This window comes from Hypomesus nipponensis, chromosome 2 (genome assembly GCF_054491055.1).
Source record: "Hypomesus nipponensis isolate SF chromosome 2, ASM5449105v1, whole genome shotgun sequence".
Taxonomy (NCBI): Eukaryota; Metazoa; Chordata; class Actinopteri; order Osmeriformes; family Osmeridae; genus Hypomesus; species Hypomesus nipponensis.
This window is the reverse complement of record NC_140362.1, coordinates 11,805,654-11,824,162: the sequence shown is the minus strand read 5'-3', so window position 1 is coordinate 11,824,162 and position 18,509 is coordinate 11,805,654. Positions and strand designations below refer to the sequence as shown.

Sequence of the window (18,509 nt, the reverse complement as noted above, 5' to 3'; positions counted from 1 at the left end):
GGAAAGGGAATTTATAACTGGAAGTGAGAAATAAAAATGCTCTGTGGTGCATTATGGGAAATGCGTTAAATGTGACATCATAGTAATATGTCAGTCATAACAGAATGTCAGCCAATATGAGAGGTTGTACATATTTGTGCAATATTTTGCACAAATTCCTTTGCTTAATTCCTGATACTGTGGGGTCTGGGCTCCTCTGGTGGATTCCAAACCGTAAAGAAAAATGGACGGGGCGGAGGATGTCCCAGACAGCCCCAGTATTACTTGGCTGCCGCCAGAGTTTACAACACTGTCTCGCCATATTGCATTTCGAAGATTTATGCTGTGTGTAATAAGAATAGAAAATACGTGAAGAAGACTGTTATTCAGAAATTCTGGGCATTTTATGAGCCCTCCATCCTCATCCAGACAGTAGACACTCAGGTTCAGTTGAATAATAACTGGAGAAGTCTGTTGAGTTACTGATTGGACTGGCACAAACCCAGGCAGAGGGGGAAATGAGTTGGCAAGCTTGGCTAATGTACAGGTGTTTTATTGTTTTGCCGCTACAGTTAGACTAACAGCAAGGCGAGGGAAGCAAGGGGACTATTTCCGGATGGGAATAAATACATCTGATTTTAGCTTTGAAGAAAAGAGCAGGCGCTGTGGACTAAGGCAGCAACATAAACATTAAGAAAAATAAAGCACAGAAGTCTGTATCACAGGATTTGCCTCGTGAGAGCCTGGGAGTGGGTTTTACTTTGGGGGTGTCATGTTCTGTACTGGTGTACATCTATTTTGAAATGGGCTTGCCTGATATAAATTGGTTGCAGAGGCTAATGTAGAAAGAACCCAAATAATATTTATTTTAACTTGAATGTCGGAGACACTAGGAAACGATTCCCCCTGCGAAAAACACTCCAACCAAATCTACTCAACTGCATTTAGGCTTGAATTGAATGACTTTCTCAGACATCTAATTTTAATCCAGATTACATAGCTTCACATCTTAGTTTACAATTGAAGTTAAACTCAGTTTTGTTCCCAATCGGAACAAGATACTTCTGCTGGCTCCCTCAATGGGTCCAGTTGAAGCTGTACTGCATACATAGTGTTTCAGAGGTGTGCCAGTGATGGTATTTGAATGCAAAGCACGATGCAGAGAGGGCCCTGGAGTTAATGGTGTGACACTGCCTGTCTGTAGAGAACAGGCTCACAGAAGCGCAAACAAGCGTTGCTTGTGCATGACACAGACTGTTGTTGGTATCTGTAGAGACTGTGTCACTACAACTGGAAGGACTCCCTAAACAGTTTGTGGTGTAACACCCCCAACATACAAAGTAGGAATACTCATAAACTATACTGATTATAATGCTATCACTGCATGTAATGTACTACCACCAACATACTGCACGAATGCCAATAAACTATAGTTTAATATAATATATAAACTATAATACAGATATTTCTTGTACAATGAATCCCTGCATTTGTAAAACAATTCCCACAAGGGAAACTCTATTATCAATATTCATAAACAAATTATGTTGCATGGGATCACTCAAATTTAATTATAAACTGTTTATGGTGCAATTCTAAACACCAATAAATACTGCTGAATTGCATAGTATGTCTTAATGACATTTCAGTACACATCAACTCTTCACATAATAATGACAAGTCATCGAGTAAATACCGACCTTGTTGTGGTTCAAGTCAGTAGGCTGAACAGGGTGATGTTCCTGAAATATTTCCATTTACTCATGACATTTCCCTGGTCATTCATTATTCATAATGAGCCCACATGTCGTCTCGCAGGTGACCAAGGCTGGAGATGGGCCACCTCAGGTGTGTTTCACAGAAATACTGTTTGTGTGACACACCGCCAACATTACTCACACTCTCTTGTCTGCCAGCTCTCCCACTGGGTAAACACTTTCCATTTTCCTACAACATGGCCAGGTTGTACCCAGCTTGTACTAATGAATACTTTAAAAGAAGAGCAAATTTCACCTCCACATTAATATGCATTTAAATGTTTACAGAAAAATCAATTTGCTACCCGAGTGTGACTGACAGATTACAAGGATTACAAAGCTACTGGACACCACAGTTGGATACTATATTGTTGGATATCATTGTCAGAATTTATGTCATCTAATGTGTGGCCAGATAATTAATTAGCTTTTTGGAGGGAAAGTACGCTCTGTTGCATTTAGATTCAAAATTGAATGTGAGGCAGTGAACATTTATTTCTCCCAAATGTGTTTATTGAACATTTGTCAAATGTCACCAACATAAGATGGAATTTGGTTGATATGGTGTATTTGAGATCTACTGTATGGACTTGACCAAAGGGACACTCTGGACACAGGCTTTTCAAATGATGGAGGCTGTCAACTAGACAGATAGAGAGCGAAGAAGGGAGGAAGAAAGGGAGAGAGAGACAGACAGACAGACAGACAGGCAGGCTAAGATAGTGAGCAAGAGATACAAACTTCAGATCTCCATCTAATTAAAACTCACATGTACCAAACCATGTGGAGCCATGATGTACTAAAACCAAACCCTAACGCCTCGAGGGAGTCCCAGACCAAGGCAATGATCCCTGTCATGGTCCCTCAGCCACTGCCGCCAGACAGAGGAGCCGGCCAGTCCGTGATGGGTCGGTAGGGGTGAGAGGTAGAGACAGGCGCTGCAGCCAGGTCCCCTGTTTGTCTGGAACTGGGTGTCATTACAACCAGATGGAGCCCAATGACACCCACGGGATGTAGCCTGCATCTTGCCACGGTAATGTGCTGTAAATAACTGTAATGTGTTGTAATAACATCATGGCAGAGAGGGGAGGAATTTCAGGGACTACTAAAAGGATGTGTGACAGAATAGGAGGAAGGTTGGTGCTGGAATGTGTGATGTGGTGTTATGGTTGAGTATTATGCCTTCACAAAAATGTTGTGGTTGCATTTAGGTCTGGCCTTTTTTAAGGAATAAAATAAATCGTTTTTTTATGAAAATTCTGTTACAACTGCCCCCATACAATCTACATAGAAAGATATATATATAAAAAAATATATATAAAATAACATCTTAAAACAATAATGATTCAAGTATACACAGTACAAAGACAAGTAATACAATAGTAATAGAAGTAATATATAAGTATAATACAGTTATACTATAAGTACACACAGTAATACTTGTAGGAGATGGCTGAAGTGAGGGAGTCGGGCTGGTAATCAGAAGGTTGCTGGAACGACTCCCCGTCGTGCCAAATTACGTTGTGTCCTTGGGCAAGGCACTTCACCCTACTTCCCTCGGGGGGAATGTCCTTGTACTTACTGTAAGTCGCTCTGGATAAGCGCGTCTGCAAAAAAATGACTAAATGTAATACACAGAAATAATACAAGCAACATTGTTTGCCAATTTTTGCTATTTTAACTGATACAAGAGGTAAGTCCTGAACCTCAAACAGTAAATACAATTTTGTCAAATCTCTACCAGGCTCTATGTTTGTCGCCAAAAGTTTAAATTATTTCAACAAGCTTTTATACAACCCCTTGTAGCTTCTACAGCAACGGACTACAGCATTCTACTGACATGATGCAGAGTTGCAGCTGATAATGATGTGTCAGGAGTCTCCAGGGAAAAAAAGTATTTGTTTCTTATGAGAAAACAACACTATGGTGATATCTGAAATTATCATATATCATTAAGGCTTATTGTCCAGGATTTATTGAATTGAGGATACAGCCCATACTGATGGTGATTGTGTTTTATGGTGTTTGAAATACAGTCCATTGACTTTGTGCCTTGTGTTTTTATACAAATGTGTGTTATGAGAGGGCACAATCACCTCACCCCACCATTCAAACACAAACACTCACACACCTCATTATTGATTTCTTTCACGCACAAAAAAAATACATTTTGCCATCATGACATTCTAGCACCCCACAATGGACACCCTGCATGGTACTATTATGAGGTCAATTTCCTGGATGCAGTTGTTTGTAACCTGCGCCACCCACCCACCCACTCCCACCCCCTACACAACCCACCCAACGACTCCCACCCCCCCCCCCCCCCCAACCCACCCTTCCACCCCCTTCACACACCAACTCTAAAGAAGGCTGTGCCAGCTGCCGTAAAGTGTTATTACAGTGACCTTGGCTGCCCGCAGACCAGCAAACCCTCACTGGCAACACGCAGCAGAGGGTGATAAGAGCAGGGCCACGTCTCTGAAGACAGCCTGCAGCCTGAGTCAAACGCTCATTTTTCAAAACAAAGGGGGAGAAGAGAGAGGGAAAGTGGGAAGGAGGAGGATTGGAGAGAGGGAGGGGGTGCGAGGGAAGGAGGGAGGGAGGGAAACATGGTGGATGGAGGAGAGAAAAGCAACGTTTCTGTGGCTGCCCACCCAGGGGGTTAGGTGCCATTTAGATGGGGGTATCACAGGACATAGAGTAGAGGAACAAGGAGGAGAGATAATGCTCAGACGTGACAGTGTTACATTTCATTACACCACACCTCCTACTGTATGTCTGATCTCTTTTGCTGCAGTGTACACTGTGGAAAGGATCTTCTGTATGGTTCCATGTTTCTGTTACATGCTTGCTTCTGCCCATTCCTGCCTGCCTGTCTGTGTTGCCCTGTCTGTCTGTCTGTCTGTCTGTCTGTCTGTCTGGCTGGCCGTCCATCCATCCATCCAGGGACGTGCACAGGCTATGGCTAAGGTTGCCCGGGCAACTTCTCGCTTGCCCTCCTCGAGTCAAAGTGCCCCTCCGAGGAAAATAAATAAATAATAGTGAATTTAAACCGCTGCAGAATTTCATGTAGACCTAGATTTTAAAAATCGCCACTCAAAACATTTCTTAAGTAGCCTTATTCACTTCCAATCGATTAGCCTATGGGCAACGAGAGTGGAAGTCACAAGGGGGAGGGGGGTATGCCCCCTACTCTGTTTACTCTGCGGTACTGCACGTGACCGCCACCTTAGCCTGCATTTTCTTGCACTTAAGAGACGGTCAAGGTTGTTTTATTCTGAGTCGATAAAAAACTGCTTTGATGTTGTCAGAAACGGTGAGTTTTAAGTTGTAGAAATGTATAACAAACGAACAATCATCATCATCAAGTTTTATTAAATCAATTAAAATCTTCATAAATCCAGGCTCAGTTTGCCACCTTTAGCCTAAATAATCAGACGGCAAGCTTGCCTACCAGACAACCAGCCCATTATCACATGCACATTTTTTGGTAGGAAAACTAAGCTACATGTCTGCTGATGGTTGGTTTATAACATTTTGTTTTAACAAGAAGAATAAATGATGGAAGTAATGCATTACATGAATTATTATCATTAGTAGGCAGGCTATTCTTTTTTGGAGGGGGTGCCCTTTTTTCAGGCCAGAGCAACTGCCCTTCAAAATTCCGGTGCACGTCCCTGCATCCATCCAACCATCCATCTATATATATATCTTATCTATCTATAAAACTAAACCTTATTTAGATCCAGGAGAGGGCAACAGGGTAAACAGTCTCTTTCTATAATGACCTGGCCCTGATGAGCCCTTGACACCTACCAATGGGCGGGGGTGTTCAGGTGATAAATGATTGTGTCATATTCTGTCCCATTGTCTGATGGGAAATTGAGGGGAAAGGACAGGTGTGACGAGCCTGAGTCATGGAAAGGCCCCAGGAGCAGAAACCAGCTGCATCATGAACGTGGTAAAAGCAACCCTCCTCCAAATTTCCATCATCATCCTTATTGTCATTATCATCATCATCATCCACCTCCTCATCGTCGTCCTCATCACCATTAGCATCATTGTCGTCATTCCTGTCATGTGGGGATGAAAAATGGTCTGTAAAAAAAGATCAGTTTATAATGCAGTCCTAACATAACATGACCCAGCAGTATCCATTCATACTAGATACTGTCATGAAAACAGGATTCATGCACGACTGCAGTTCTCTAGCGGAGAATGTCATAAGACATAGACAAAAGCAACTGTACTACTATCCAATACAATCAATGTATACTCATCTTACATGCATGCACACACTCTTCATAGTTTTGAAGCTGCCTTTGCTTGTAGTCACACACTATAAAGATTTCTGGATTTCAGACTTAAGCATTACATATTTTTCCTCAGAGACCTACAGTATTGCATGGGAATAGATTTCCTTGGAAAAGTAATGTTCTCTGTAGACCCGTAAACACATTGTTTGCCCAAAACACCTTTTGATTTGCTGTTAAAATGTATTACACCAAACACGAACCTGTCTGTGTAAAAAAAAAACTTATTTCCATAAAAACTTATGCAAAATTATTTCCATAATAGGTTTTTGTGGCATGTTTGAGACTATATGTGTTTGCATAGACTCTTGCTCAGATTTGTAAAGAGAGGGGGAATGAGATTGAAGTGGGACACAAGTGTTGGACAAAAGCAAGGATTTTCAATTACTGGAAGAAAGTCATCTCAATGGAATCTCTTCCTGTGGCAGAGAGCATCAATAAACGACCCTCATAACAATCTGGTCTGAACGGCCCTCTTTATGGAAGTAAGATTAACATCGAAGTATAGGCTAACTACCGGTTGGCTTTAGGCATAAGACTACAGTATAACAACCTCTAGGATAAATGCCACATTTTATTTGCAAACAATCCTTAATTAATGTCCAGAATCAACCAATTGGCCCAGAGATTATCTGTAGCATTTAAATCAATTTTGGATGTTTTAAATTCCAATCTTTTGTACGACTGAAAAAACGGACTGACGTTGACTAATCTGACTAAAACTGACTAACCTATGTTAAAGTGTATTTAAAAAAGTTCTTATTTAAATTCAGCTCACATCTCCGTGCACCCCTGACGCGTGTCAACATGCTGAGCCCGCGCTACCTGCGGCACACCGGGGCGGCGGGAAGCTGTAGGAGGGGACTTGCGCATTTGGCTCCGTTTCCCGACCTCGGTAGGGGAGGGGGTGACGCCAAAAGATTACCGAGATATTGCGCTCTTTAAATACCGTGTACGGACTGATCAAAGCGTCCTATTCGTTGCAGAGCCTCGGCAAGTCCTGCATTGCTTACCGGTGCGCTCTCGTCCCCAACTCTATTCGGAAACATGGCAAACGCTTACCTGCAAGGAGTGGAGATCTCCGCATCACAGTTTTTGGATATCTTTCACCACTATGACAACGATGGTAAATAATCTTTCAATTGTGGAATATCATGGTATAAACTATTTTGGGGACATCTGCGCATACCAACGTCAAGGATAATTTTGTGCGCTTTAGTGATTACATTTCAAGAATGAAAGATTAGTTTTGAACTCTTCATGGGACCTTTGTATTTATAGTCCCCCCAACTTTGTACAAGATTGTCAAACCAATAATTCCGTGAACATTGGTCAACTCATGCTTTTAGTTATATCTGAGTGATTTAAATTAACAATGTGACAAGGACTTGTGTACTACGTCTGGTATTTAAAAAAAAACTGGAAAAAAGAAACGCCTAAAAAAGCTGAGATTCTTGTCTATTCTATAACAAAATATGTAACCTTTTACGAAGCATACACATGTTTTATGTGGTTGATGTTTTAAAAATGGTGTCGTGCGTAATGCTCCATCTACATGGTACAGGACACCTGCCTTAAATGATGATTCTACCTTCTTTTTTACAGGTAATGGATATATTGAAGGTAAAGAGTTGCAGAGCTTTATTAAAGAACTTCAACACGCTCGGAAACAGGCAGGACTTGTAAGTATTATACTACAGTTTAATAGTACTATACATATGTGTGCCAACATGACTGAAAATGAGCAAATACTGACAGTTAGCCTACATTTTTTCACGGATGACGTGTCATACAGGGTAGATATCTGGCTATATTTGTAAGCACAGTTCGTAATGGGCTAAACTATCTATGGAGATGGGGTATGTTGCTTTGCCGCATTTGCCCATTACATGTGTATGTGCGTCTGTGCGTGTGTGCCTGCCTGCCTGTGTGCGTGCACGCGTAAGAGACAGTTGTTGAGACAGAAATGTGTACGTGTGTACACTGTGTGACAGAGACCGAGAAAACTACATGGAATGGAATTGCAGCGAAAAACTATTTTAGTTTGAAATTAGTTGTAATGTGTTCTTTAATGTGGATGTCATTGACAGAGCGGTATCATAGGGTAAACATGATAAATAAAAGTGATACAGTATAGAGACTTAATTTAAGGGAGTATTTCCTGACATCACCAAGTGTACTGTATGATTACATAATTTTATTGGGGTAGGGTTTGTCTCCTTGACTCATACTGTATGGCTTGATCAAGTTATTGGATATCAGAAAGCTACTGATATAAACTGCTATTGCTTTATCATGTGGTATTGAAGGTGCCTGGTGTTTTGTCTGTATATGGTTAAAAGACCTGCGACTGTAGTTCTATCTTCATATTTCTACTGCACCAGATAAATGATTTTGATGAACGTGTTTTCCATTTTCTCTATCTTGTCAACTCGGTTCCCCATTATTAGTTTATTTTCCGGCCCCAGTTGTGTTGAGACCTGATTAAAATCCAAAGAGAACATGTCATTTGGACAATTTTGTTTTCATTCTGACCTTGTTATTTGACATTGGATCATTGGAACTTGTGTTTGTGCCTCAACTCAGCATTTCCTCATGCGTGTTGGACTTAATCCATTCCTTAGCTTAAAGTGAACAGCTGTGAGAAGTGCACTTTCTTGCTTCACGTTTGGCAAAGGTTAAACACAAATTTTCTTTTCCATGTACAAGCAATTAGGAAGGACTGCGGGGGAGTCAATTTGGCATTCACACACAGATCTTTAAACAGGAGTAATGGCACACTGTTTGCCAGTGGCAGATAAACACCTTTTGATTTAGTCTACGGGGAAAGAGTGTTAGGGGTTGATTAAGAAAAATGCCATTCACGCTCTGATTAAGTACTTGTATGTGTTATAACTCCCCCATTACAGACCATTGAGAAAACAGTGGATTTTGAAGCACAATCACTTTGCCTGCATTATACATAAAGAGATCCCAAGATGGCTTCCACTTTTTGCATTGTCACACTACAGATCAATACAGAGATCATTAATTTGTTTTGAATGATACAGTTTCTTGTACAGTATCTGCAAAACTGGGTTTTCAAAGCCGGGACTGATGTACAACTGCTTGCTAATTCACAGTTGTATTCCCATTGTGTCATAAATGTTAGCGGATGTAAAAACAACGACTGAGGAATTCGGAGTCAGTATTAATGAGATTAAAGACAATGCCAACAACTCAATGTGTTTAGCACAGTAATATTAATTAATTAATCCAGCAATCAATCAATCCAAAAATCAATCAATGGCTCTAATTCCAATAGCTAAAACCTGGTTCTACAGTAAATATGATATTTATGTGATCCTTGATTGTATAAATAAATATACAAAATAAATATGCAATGATTCATTTAAAAGAGCACACATACCTTTGGTTTACATGACATGAAGAGAGTGGCCATCTGACTGGATCACGTGATCTAGTTGTGAGGGTCTAGGCCAGGGGTGTCAAACTCTCTCTGTCCTGCATGTTTTAGATGTTTCCCTGCTCCAATACACCTGATTCAATTAAATGGGTTGTTATAACGACCATTCATTCGAATCAGGTGAGCTGGATCAGGGAAACATCTAAAACATGCAGGACAGCGGCCCTCGAGGACCGGAGTTTGACACCTGTGGTCAAGGCGGATGTGAGTGTTATGTCATCATAAGACAACAATGGAATCCATCTTTGATATTATGTCATACTGAAAGTATAAATACAGTTCAAAAGACAAGCATTTATTTTATGAGACATCTCGTCGCAGAATTTCAACAATTAGTGTCCTAACCTAAAATACAAATAAGGCAAATGTATTGCATTTAGACCTTATTGGCACAACAAATATCATACATAAATAACAATGCATTTCAATTATGAAAAACATCAAATGCAGAGTAGCAGACACTTTTTCCAAAGCAACTTAAAAGTTTTCCTTCATTCTCAACTTTATTCTAAAAATCCCAGAAACACAATTTTATTGTAAAATGTACTTCATTAGTCAGACATCAACGTAGACCAGAACACGAGTACTTACTTTTTAATGGTTTACACTTGAACCAAAGCATTGTTTTTCTTTTTATTGTAAAATGTACTTTATTAGTCAGACATCAACGTAGACCAGAATACGAGTACCTACTTTTTAATGGTTTACACTTGAACCAAAGCATTGTTTTTCTATATGTGCTCTTGATAATGACATCCCATTTATTCTGTTGGGAAACTTCTTTTGATATTGGGGTTTGTCAAAAATACTTTACATACATAAAACATCTGTGTGATGGTGTTTTTATTTATAGAATGATCAAAATGTTTTAGATTGTTTAAAAATCAATGCATATTTACATATGCGATGTAACACTGATCAAATGTAGCAGGCACATGGATGGCTGTTACTAAATCCTGTTTCTGTTTCACAATGGCTGGTGATGTGTAGGTCTTGAGCTTGTTTCCAAAATGTGATTCTTGAACATTGTGTTTTGTTGTGAAAGATGGATGAAGGATGTTCAACAGTCAGATAATGAGTTATGGATTCTAAGTACGTCAATGAAGTCCATATAAACATGTCATAAAGGCAATGGCTCAGAGATGCTCCCACCCACCTCCCTCCCATTCTCTCTCTCTCTCTAAAACACATGCACACACACCACACACACACACTCGCCAAAGCAGTGTGTGCGTGTGTTCAACTGACAACACAACCTCAAACAGATCATTCAAAGTGGTTTCCTCTAAACCTTCCGCATCACACCTGACTTCCCTCAGCATCACCTCCCTCAGCATCACCTCCCTCCCTGGCCTCTCTGGGAGACTGGTACTCCACATCTTCCCCGTGACAGCGCCTGACAGCATCGGTGTCTTGTCAACCCGATTCCATTACACTGACCGTGTCGGCTGCGATCTCCATCCTCCCTCACTCGGTGGCACGCATTACATCACTGTCCTGCTCCCTCCTTGCGGGTTGTGACCAAACCGTGCATACATAATCGCCGCACTGGGTCGCCATCTGTATGTGTGCAGCAGCATGGACTGACCTATGCCAAAAGTCTATTAGGATTGTGCTGTGAGGGGTGAAGATTACATAGCGCTAGTCGCTAATCTAATTCACATTGGATAACATAGACTGGCCCATGTAGCATGCTAATAGAGTTTATGAGGACATGAGTTAAGTGGGTCCCTCACCTGCTTGGCAAACTTGTTTCAAGAGTACATCGGTGCAATGGATATGAAATTAAGTCAGTAGGCAATTTCTTGTATGTGAAATGTCTTTCAGAATCAAGTGGATTTTTCAAAAGGCTTTTAACCCCACAAGTGTGACATATAATTGTGACATGTTCTCCAACAGGAATTAACTGACCAAATGCGGGCTTTTGTAGATGAATATGAGAAAAATGCAGATGGAAAGATCGGAATTGTTGAGGTGAGTCACATGTGTCAGGCCTTAACCTGCCTGGAGCAGGTTCCAGCTATTAAGACCTTCATCCCTCGTGGAGATGCTTCTTAAAACCACACCGCGAACAGTTTCGGATTCAAAGTTATACCTGGGATTGACTTTGCTTCTGAAGCTTCTGTGTCTGTCAGCATGGAAATCTAACCAAAGGCCTTAAAGTGCAAATTAATTTCCCAGCAGCCACCTGAGTTAGTCCACCAGATTAACTGTCACAGGTGTGTTATTTGGCAGCACTATATGACTTATACAATGTATGGGATGTTTAAAGAGTCAGTTCCTTAGAACCCTTAATGTAGAACACAGAAATGATTTACCCACCGAGTTCCAGAATGTGGACATGATTCATCTTTCCCTAAAGCTTGTGGAAATGAAAAGAGTATTTCGAGACGAAACTGACAGCCTAGCCATTAGCCATAATGGCTGGTGATATTATGAAGACTGAATGAATTTGAAATGGCACAAGCTTAGCAACAGCAATAGGGTGGATGCGGCGTAATGGCTTATTCCGTTTTCCGTTTATCAAAGTCCTTTACATGCCGAACACTGGTGTTGATCCCAACTGAATTAATAATACCCTCAGAGTACATTATCTTTTAATCAAATTGTACATGTGCTCACATGGATTATGGTAATAAACTGCTGCCCATAATCCATTGCAGTGCAGTGTGTGCCATATCATACCATAAGAGGCATTGACGTCATCTAACAACTTGTTCCTAAAACCCATTACCTGGTGTATGCAATCAGACTTATAATACAGTGTTTAAATGGATGTTAAATAATGTTTAGAATTTTGTGGCTGCCTCATACTGGTAAATCCCATCATCTTGTTAAACTCCTTAACAAGTATGAGAATATTCTTAGGCTTCAGCTAACTTTACCTATAGCTTTGAATTTCTTTTCACAGCTAGTCCAAATATTGCCCACAGAGGAGAACTTCTTGTTATTCTTTCGACAACAGTTGAAGTCCTGTACGGAATTTATGCAGGTAAAATTATATTACTGCAAAGTAAAGAGATTAGTATCCGATTAGATTGTTTTACAGAAGCATGGTGAATGCTGTAATGCTAACAGTCTCATTGTGGAGGGCTCTGTAAAAAAGGAATGTAATTATGAAAAGTGCTTTGAAATTATTGAATATACTCAACAAAAAACTAATACTTTTTCAATAATAAAAACCTTTCCTCATTCATTGTCCAATTACAGGCTTGGAGGAACTTTGACGCTGATCATAGTGGGTACATTGAGGCAGACGAGTTGAAGGTAAGCAGTGCATCATGGGGTTTGCAGTTTTGCCTTTAGAAGGGCCTACTCACTGTCTATGATTGCAGTCCTTTCTTTCAGTAATAGAATGGGCTCACAAGGAGCCCCGCGAGGTCAAGGCTCAGCTGGATCGTAACTTGAAATCGCTTTTTCAGAACTATAGTGTTTCCATTGCTCAGCCTGGTAATTGAAATGATGTTCACGAAGTCTTGGGATTCAAGTTATTCCCGCATTGGACCCTCTCTACTCTTAGACCAACATGTCATCCACATACATCCCTTTCTAACCTTCCCAGAGGTTGTCTAGAAAAAGACGGGGAATGATTAAGCCTTTGATGGCATGTAGACCTTCTCTTCTCTGAGTGGTAAAGAAGAGGGATGAAAATTCCTGAAGCACGTTTAAAGGCCCAGAGGTCAGGGGTTAATTTGTACTGAGACTTCCGTCGGCACAGAGTGTATTTCACGCTGGTGCCGCTCTGCTCCAAGTTACGACCCCACTCTCGTCAAGACGGGGAGGGGACGAAAGGAAATGGAAATGCCAGGACTCTTAACACGCCAGATTAGTACGTGAGAACCCGAGCATTTCCATGTATTTGGATCACACAGAAAAATATTTGACACTGGTATAATGGGGGAGATTAGAACCAACGCCTTTGTTTCGGTGTGGAAGTGGTGGTCTGAAGGTCTCGTGGAGGTCTGTGCCTCCCGTTAGTCTTTCACCTGCCTGCAAACCCATGTTAGGCTACCGGACTGGTCATACTACACTGGTAAAGCGCATTAAAATAGATCTATGGAGAACGTTCATGTACCTCGATTTGACATGAATGTGAAGCACTGAACACACTCCACGGAGATTATCGAGGCAGTCTCTTTATTAATACATGGAACACATAACAGAACACCTCCATACCTAGAAAATACCAACAGACAAATAACAGACGTCAAGCGTCGTTGGCAATTCCTTGTTTGGATGATTTAGAATAAAATACATTCATGTTTGATTCGAGCACATCAGTTGCACTTACATTGACGCACCATAAACCTTTTAAAAACCTCACCCGAAGATTTCAACATGCATGCAATGTTTGAAATGCATACGTAAAATCTGAAAGTCATTGCTGACAACACTAAAGTGAGCAGCTGTCAGCTGCCTAGTCACTGGTTTGAAAATGATGACAATCTGTCACTACTGGCAGCTCCTGATGAAGGGGTACTAGTGAAGGTGTCACACAGCTTAGCTATGTCTGCAATGCAGTGTCTACATCTGTTATGCTGTCTAAACGTCTGCATTATGTATTGTAAATGACACAGTTCATGAATGACATGAGAAGTCAAGAAATCATTTCAAAAGGGATGTATACGTGTGTGTGTTTTAATGAAGGCAGGACCTCACCCAAAGAATATGGATCTTATGAATCGTTGTCTCAGGCCGATGATGGAATGAAGATTAAGCAACTGTTTAGTTAGTTTGAAATATGTTCAATGATTGCTGGGAATGTACCATTCTCATTGATAACAAACTCAAACTGTTGTTCATGTTCCTTCCTTCCTTCCTTTTCTGTTCTTTTCCAGAACTTCTTGAAAGATCTGCTTCAGAAGGCAAAGAGACCGTATGATGAAAAAAAGCTTGAGGAATACACACATGCCACAGTAAGGGGCCAGTGTCTCTAATGAAACTGGTTGTACTGTAGATTAATTCTGTTGAAGTGCTTCTAAACATCATCTTATCATAAGCTTGGCGCAAATTCAGTAGATCAGTTCTGTATTTTGGGGATTTAAAAGTCATTAGGGGCAATCAACCTCCAACTTGACAAACCCTCACAGCAGTTGATGGACTTTTTCCTTTTTGTCTTTCAGCTCAAAATCTTTGATTCAAACAATGATGGAAAGCTATGTTTGGCAGAAATGGCCAGGTCTGTTTGATATATAACTATTGATATACACATATATATAGTCAAGTCTATTGTGCTGTTTATACTATTTTCTACGGCATGGTTGACAAGGAAATTTTCTTCTTTTTTTTTACAGGCTGCTACCGGACGAGGAGAACTTTCTGCTCAAGTTTCAGGTTGGTGGTTATTCTCAGAGCACATCTGAGAGGGAACCAGGGACATCAGATTGACCTTGACTCAGCAGTCTCTGCGCAACCCCTCCCCCCCAACCACTCTCCAACACACACACCTCTTTCCTTTCACTGACGTGTCCTCTATGCTGTCTGCTCACATCCACAGGGGGTAAAGATGGCAAGAAAAGAGTTCAACAAGATCTTCGAGTTGTATGACCAGGTGTGTTTCCTAAGAAGCAGTTGGGTGTCATTTTGATTTGCGTGATGTGCATGCCACCGTCAGGTTGAAAACCTCTTAGAGAGGGACTTGGTGGCTGTAGTTCACGCTACACTGCATCCCTCCTTCTCTATTCATCTGTTTCCTTCTGGGTGCTATTGTCTTTGGCATCTTTTCTTTCTTTCTTTCTTTCTTTCTTTCTTTCTTTCTTTCTTTCTTTCACTCACTGCTCCCCCCCCCCCCCCTTTTTTTCTCCATACATCTCTCTTCAGAACATTTGTATTCACAGTGACTATCTACTGCTTGGCTGACTCCCCTGTTCCAAACTCCCTCACTCCCACAGCATCTCTCGGTAGCTGCCCCTCACCTCCCGCAGTCCCTCCTCCCCATAGCGTTCTTTCTGTCCATCTCTACCTCTCTACCCGTCACACTCTCCTCCGCATCACTCCACATTTCTCCCTTTCTTTCTCTGTCCTTCTCCACTATCTCATTTCCACACGGCCCAAATCGCCACCCTGTGTTCTCTCCCTTCCCCCCTCCCGCTCCCTCCGTCTTTCCTCCTCCCTTCTACCTGTATGTCCTTTCTCCCACTTTCCTCTTGGTATTTCCCATACCTCCCCCAAATCCCGATGTCCACCTTTTCCTAGCATTTTCTTTTTCCTCCTCCCCCTCTCGCCCTTCCCTTCGTGGACGGCTGTGATCCTTGGCCCATGGCAGGCCACTCCCTCTCTCCCATGGTAGTCACTGTGATGCGTATTGATTGAAAGGTTCATGTTGCCCAGGCGGGCAGGAGGTCTGGGCCTGTCTGATATGTGAACAGCCAGACAGGTAATTGGTGAAGGAAATGGCAACGCATTCATTAGGCTTTAGAGCTCAACTGGGTGATCTGTCTGCCTGTGGCTGGCTGGCTATCTGGCAGCATGTTGTTCGTGATTTAGCATTTGTTTTAAGTCTCAGAGCATAGATGCAGATGCAGAGTTTGGCACACAAGGTTGAAAGGCTTGGAATATTAGAGGTTCCATGCTGCTGCCAGGTTTCCAGAGAGTTGCACCTTCTAAAGTTGTTCCTAGTGCCAAGATGGAAGAGTTTTTGCCAGCAGCTCAGTTTATTTGTCCACTTTATTCTGACTGAAAAATGTGTTTGAGATAGAGCAGGTTTTTATTTAGCACCCCCCCCTCCCCAACACACACACACACACACAAGCTCATATCAAAACAAAAGGGTTTGACAGATCCTATCATCCAATGAATGAGCTTCAAGGTCATACTTTGGGCACATTCCAGTAGAGTCCAATTAAGAGGTATCTTTGATTTACCAAACTGGCCAATCAAGACTGAGGTTGAACAGATGATCCATGAACAAATGTAGACGTAACCACACAATGGGAAAACATTTTCCCACATTATTCAATTCGGAACAGAATAGGAGAGCAGATTCCCCATAAGGACAAACAATGACTGCATTCAAAAACACACATCTGCTCATTAAGACTATTGTTTAGTGTGTTTATTGTGATTAGGGTTTTGAGAGGCGGCGTGGCATTGTGTTGACGCTGCGTGCCAAACCAATGCTCAACGCCTCCCTTGAGCCCGCCATGAACCAACGGGAGGCAAACCGCGCCAAACGTCTGGCCCCACAGATGAAAGGAAATGGCTGCTAAATGGTGTGACTGTGCGTTTCCCGTGTGCGTGCGCCGATGTGGCCACGGTTGTTTACCTTCCTCCGTTGGTGGCTTTGCTCTGTCTGTTTATCTCACTTCAAAATTTCCACTCTTCCTCCTTCTTTCTCTCTGTTGTTTCCTACACAAATTTTCTTCTTTCTGTCTCTGAACTTCCCAGGATGAGAATGGCTATATGGACGAGAACGAGCTTGATGCTCTCCTGAAAGACCTGTGTGAGAAAAACATGAAGGTGAGTCCTTAAAAAACTGGCTCACATTCACACCAAGGTGAGAAATAGTATGAGATGCTTGCGAACAATCGATGATATGTTATGTATTTGAAAAGAATGTGAGAAAGGAATGAGACAGCATGGGTCAACTTAAAAGTTTAGCTTTAAGAAGCTTAGCACCCCTATAAACTAGTGTCTATCCCAAGAAACGCTTGCTTTTATATATCACAGACAAAAAATTGCTGTCTTGTTCGAGGTCTAGTCTGTTGACCATAGTAGGGAACAAATAAAAGTCCTCTTCAAATAAACCAATAAGTGTGTTCTAGAACTGGTGTTCTGATGCCCAAACTTTCCTGAATTTTCCAACACCACCACACACACACATACACACACACACACACACACACACAGAGATGACACCAATGTAAAATGCTTTACAAGGACTTATTTTCTCAGTCCACGACAGCTGACTTTTAAAAATAGTTTGCCAAACATTAATATGTCAGGGCCATTATGTGAGGCCATAAGGCCAAGGTTAACTCCCTCAACCTTTTTGTGAAATATTTTGCTCAAGTCAGTAAGATTTCTACCAGCTAAGCTTTTGGGTAAGCAGCAGTTAGGCTATCTGAAAGCCAGCGGCTTTATGGGCTGGGTATTGACATGTAAAAGCAGCTTTAAAGTAATGTGCTACAAAGCCAGTGGGATGAGGAGATGCCTGTCTACATGAGATGCTTGTCTTCTCTAACAGGTGCTGGAGGTCAGCAAGATCCCCTCGTACAAGACTGCCATCATGGCGCTATCGGACGGAGGCCGGCTGTACAGGACGGAGCTGGCGCTCGTTCTCTGCGCCGACGACATCTGAGATCTGGCACCACCCCACCCTTTCTCCCCTCCCCCTCATCCCTGAAAACAACAAATCCCCTTGGCTTTTCCCCTAAACCACACCCACGTCCACTTCTCCAAACCCCCCCCAACTCCCCCCCCCCCCCCATCCCTCATTCCTTCCACTCGTGAAGTGTGTAAAGATATTAGATAGCTTGGAATTCCCAGGATGTAGGATGTGTTTTTCTTTTTCTTTTGTCTTCTGTTTTGGAGAAATCTGTAAATTTGCCAGCGACAGCGTGTAGGTAGGTAAGGTCAATTATTGGAGAAATTGGGTGGCACATACTTTTCCAACCTGTTGTTTCTATACTGTTTGTAAATGTACAGATTTTGTAAACGATGAGATTGATACCACAATTGAAAGTCCCTGTACTTTGACCTGTCTATACCCCATCCCCTTCAGTGCTTAAGATCGTTGCCTCTCATGGGCTGACGGAGTGGGTGTGGCTCGTTATAACCAATCGCAACACAGTTTAATCTCCTTCCCCAAGTGGTTGAAATGTCAAGAAAAAGAACGACAACCCCCAGTTCACCTTTTAGCATTAGTAACAACACTAACAACACTTCTGATCTGGTATCCGAAGCAATAATACCTTACGAAAATGTTTCTGGAATGTGGTGCATGGAAACAAAATATAGGAAAATGGCAGATATATTGTGGAAAAACATTGT

The 18,509-nt window shown here is 41.7% G+C and overlaps 1 protein-coding gene across 1 annotated transcript; it reads left to right on the top strand.

Annotated features, from left to right (window-relative positions):
- The first annotated feature begins 7,052 nt into the window (after window positions 1-7,052).
- Window positions 7,053-17,841, top strand: calb1 (calbindin 1). Its single transcript, XM_084669687.1, has 11 exons — window positions 7,053-7,178; window positions 7,658-7,734; window positions 11,418-11,492; window positions 12,430-12,510; window positions 12,729-12,785; window positions 14,357-14,434; window positions 14,642-14,697; window positions 14,813-14,852; window positions 15,016-15,069; window positions 16,905-16,976; window positions 17,704-17,841. The coding sequence occupies exons 1-11, from the start codon at window positions 7,100-7,102 to the stop codon at window positions 17,815-17,817; spliced, it is 783 nt and encodes a 260-aa protein (XP_084525813.1). The 5' UTR covers window positions 7,053-7,099; the 3' UTR covers window positions 17,818-17,841.
- The last annotated feature ends 668 nt before the right edge of the window (window positions 17,842-18,509 follow it).